Below are 3,006 nucleotides of genomic sequence, written 5' to 3'. Positions count from 1 at the left end.
GCGGGGCAGCAGGCGGCCGCACAGCAGGCGCAGGCACAGGCACAGGCGCAGGCACAGGCGCAGGCCGCCGCGGCAGCGGCCGCCGTGGCGGCCTCCACCGCGGGCGGGACGCTGCCCTATGTGCCCATCGCTATGTCAGCGCTACAGGCCGCCAACCAGGCCCCTGCGACCAAGGTGCGGGGCGGGTCAATTAGGGAACCCCCACGCACCGCCACCCCCTTCGATCCTTGCCCCTGGGACAGCCACCCAGCTTGCCCCCGCCTCCCGCGATCGTCCAGACCCGCACCGAACCCCACAGATCCCCACCGACCCCATCTCCGCCTTATCCTCATTAGCACCAAGAGTCAGTAGCGGCTGGCGGCACAATGAGCTTGCACGCCACTTGCCTCACGCCACACGCGTCCCCCCTCGACCCCCAGCACCCCCTTTTTGTGATCCCACAGGTCAAGATCCTGCTTAGCTCTGGCGGCACCTACGAGCACGCGACCGCCGGTGGCGGCGCCCTCGGCGGCGGCGGCGGCGCGTGGCGCTACACCGGCGGCGAGACGCGGCTGGTGGCCATGACCAAGACGACGAGCTTCAGCCAGTTTTTGCAGCAGCTGGCCAAGGCCACCCAAGACGTGTGGGACGAGGTGGGCGGCGCGGGCCCGACTTGCGGGCCGGGCGTGGCCTGCAATCGTGTGGACCCAATTGGGGTTGTTTTCCTGTGGAGCTCGTTTCCGCCCCCCCTTTAATCCGCCATACGCACTTGCATGCTCCTGTTTTACTCCATTGGCGGCTCAAAACGCGCCACTGCCCCCCTCGCCAAGAAGCCCAGCCGGCGCCCAGACACCGCGCGCCCCCCCCTCTCCCCCGCTGCACCCCCAGTCGTGCCGCCTGATGTACGAGCTGCCCGGCAGCGGCGGCGCTGACAGCGTGGGGGCTGGCGGCGGCAGCCCCCCCATGCTGGTTGACCTCGTTGATGACGACGACCTTGCCAACATGTGGGAGGAGGTTGAGAGCGCCACGGTGCGTTGACCGGGGTTTGACCGATGTTGGACCGCAGGCCCGGCGGCCGTTTTTGAGTTTGGCCGACGCCGCATGGTCCTTGCGACGCAGGCCGTGTGGAGAACTGATTGCACTGCCAATGTCATGCGCGTTGCAGCCTTTGAAGCTCCCTCTGCTCCTTGCGTCCGCATTTTCGTGTCCGCGCAGTCGCAGCGGCCGACGTTCAAGGTCCGCGTGTACGCGCAGCTCGGCGGCAAGAACCGCAGCAGCGGCGGCGGCACCGGCTGCGTCGGGAGCGGCAGCGGCGGCAGCTACACCTGCAACAGCGCCGACAGCAACGTGGTGGCGCGCACGCCGCAGCAGGTGCGGGGCGCGCTTGTGTCCTTGGTGTCTGTCCACGTGCTTGGTCACAAGGAGGAGCCATGCCTGCGCCCCTGGGCCCGCTTTCGTCAGGAGAGAGGGAATTATGTTGGTGCATGGGGCCGCTGCTGAGAATTGGACGGCCTTGTCTGGTCGGCTGGTACCGCCGATTGGCGCACTCCCCATTGTCATCGCGACGGGTCCCTTGTACAAGCTCCGACTACCCAATTCGAGGCAGAGTGCCCACACTCAGGCCTGCGCGCACCTCTAATCATCCCCCCTCTGTGGCCCCCCTCGTGCAATCCAGGGCCGAGAGGCTGCCACGCCGTCCAAGGAGGACCGCAGCGGCCGCGGCAGCGGCGGCGCGTCCGAATCGGCAGACGCCGTCGACGCATCGCTCGCCCTCGCGCGCCGCGCCGCCGCCCACCAGGCGCGCCACGAGCTCCGCCACGAGCTCCGCCACGAGCTCCGCCACGGCGGCGTGTTCGAGTGTGGCGAGTGCGGCAATATGAGCGGCAGCTTCGCCATCGGGAGCGGCAGCTACGCGATCAGCAGCGGAAGCTTCGCGGTCGGGCGCCACGGGGGCGCGATGGGGAACTTTGCGTGCCTGCAGGAGCAGCACTTTGAGGGTTTCGATGAGGATGAGGAGGAGGCGGCGCCGCAGATCACGCGGTCTGGGCTGATGATGCGCGACCTGGAGGCGCGGCTCGAGATCATCCGGCCGGAAGACCTGCGGGTGCGGCGGTTGAGGGTTGGTTGGGGTCGGTTGGGGGCGCATGCCCGGGCCTGTGGGAGGTGGGAGGGTCGGCCGGTGTGCTTCACATGCACAACCCTTGGTCTTGGGGTCTCTAAAGTTGGGGGCTATGCTCCTCCTCCTCTTCCTCCTCCTATGCGATGCTTGCCATCCCTGAACATCTGCGCCTTCTCTGCCTGGTCCACCTGTCAATTCTGTGAAACATGAAACAGGTCGTGAAGCTCCTGGGCACAGGTGAGCCCCGCTTCTTCGTTAGCGGTCTCTTGAGTATGATTGTGGGATTCCCTCGGAATTTCAGCTCAGCTGGCGGCACCCGTCGCCCTCGTCCATGCCCCTCTTCCCCGGCCGGCGCCGCGCCGCGGCCTCGCCCCTATCCGAGCACAACCCAACAAGCGGTGGCGAAACGCCGGCCGGCGCCGCGCCGCGGCCTCGCCCCTATCCGAGCACAACCCAACAAGCGGTGGCGAAACGCCGGGCGCTCCCCCTGCAGGCGGTTTTGGGGAGGTGTACCTGGCGCGCTGGCACAGCACAGAGGTGGCCGTCAAGTGCCTCAACCCCCTGCTGCTCACGCCTGATGGAGACATGGGGTCCGTCTCGAGGGTGGGTGGCGCCGAGAAGGGCATGGGGTCCGTTTGAGACGGGGCTGGGTGGGGCTGCTAGGGCCAGGGGCGCGCCCTCGTTTCCTGGGGCGAAGGGATCTGCGGCGCACTGTCGATGGGGCTGCCCTTGAGGACTCGAGGCCGAGCCAGCTGCAAGCGTTTTCAGGGGCCGCCGCCTAGCTCGCGCGTCTTATTGGGAGCAGCTGCACAGGACAGACCCCTGTCTTCCGCCCCAAGCAGCGCCCCTAGCCCCACCTGCCCGCGCCCACCGAGGCGGCGCCCGTGCCGCGTCGCTCCCCCCCCCCC

The 3,006-nt window shown here is 68.3% G+C and overlaps 1 protein-coding gene across 1 annotated transcript in view; it reads left to right on the top strand.

The window, feature by feature from the left end:
* The window catches only part of MNEG_2887 (hypothetical protein), a gene marked incomplete at both ends in the record, with an annotated part of 8,548 nt that overhangs the window by 1,952 nt on the left and 3,590 nt on the right, over positions 1-3,006 (top strand). Inside the window, 7 exons of the mRNA XM_014048631.1 lie at positions 10-174; positions 420-632; positions 868-1,008; positions 1,195-1,350; positions 1,655-2,083; positions 2,314-2,335; positions 2,592-2,701. Coding sequence (XP_013904085.1) covers positions 10-174; positions 420-632; positions 868-1,008; positions 1,195-1,350; positions 1,655-2,083; positions 2,314-2,335; positions 2,592-2,701 — 1,236 coding nt within the window. The remainder of the gene's footprint in view (positions 1-9; positions 175-419; positions 633-867; positions 1,009-1,194; positions 1,351-1,654; positions 2,084-2,313; positions 2,336-2,591; positions 2,702-3,006) is intronic.

This window comes from Monoraphidium neglectum (genome assembly GCF_000611645.1).
Source record: "Monoraphidium neglectum strain SAG 48.87 unplaced genomic scaffold scaffold00343, whole genome shotgun sequence".
NCBI lineage: Eukaryota > Viridiplantae > Chlorophyta > Chlorophyceae > Sphaeropleales > Selenastraceae > Monoraphidium > Monoraphidium neglectum.
This window is presented reverse-complemented; position numbering and strand designations above follow the sequence as displayed.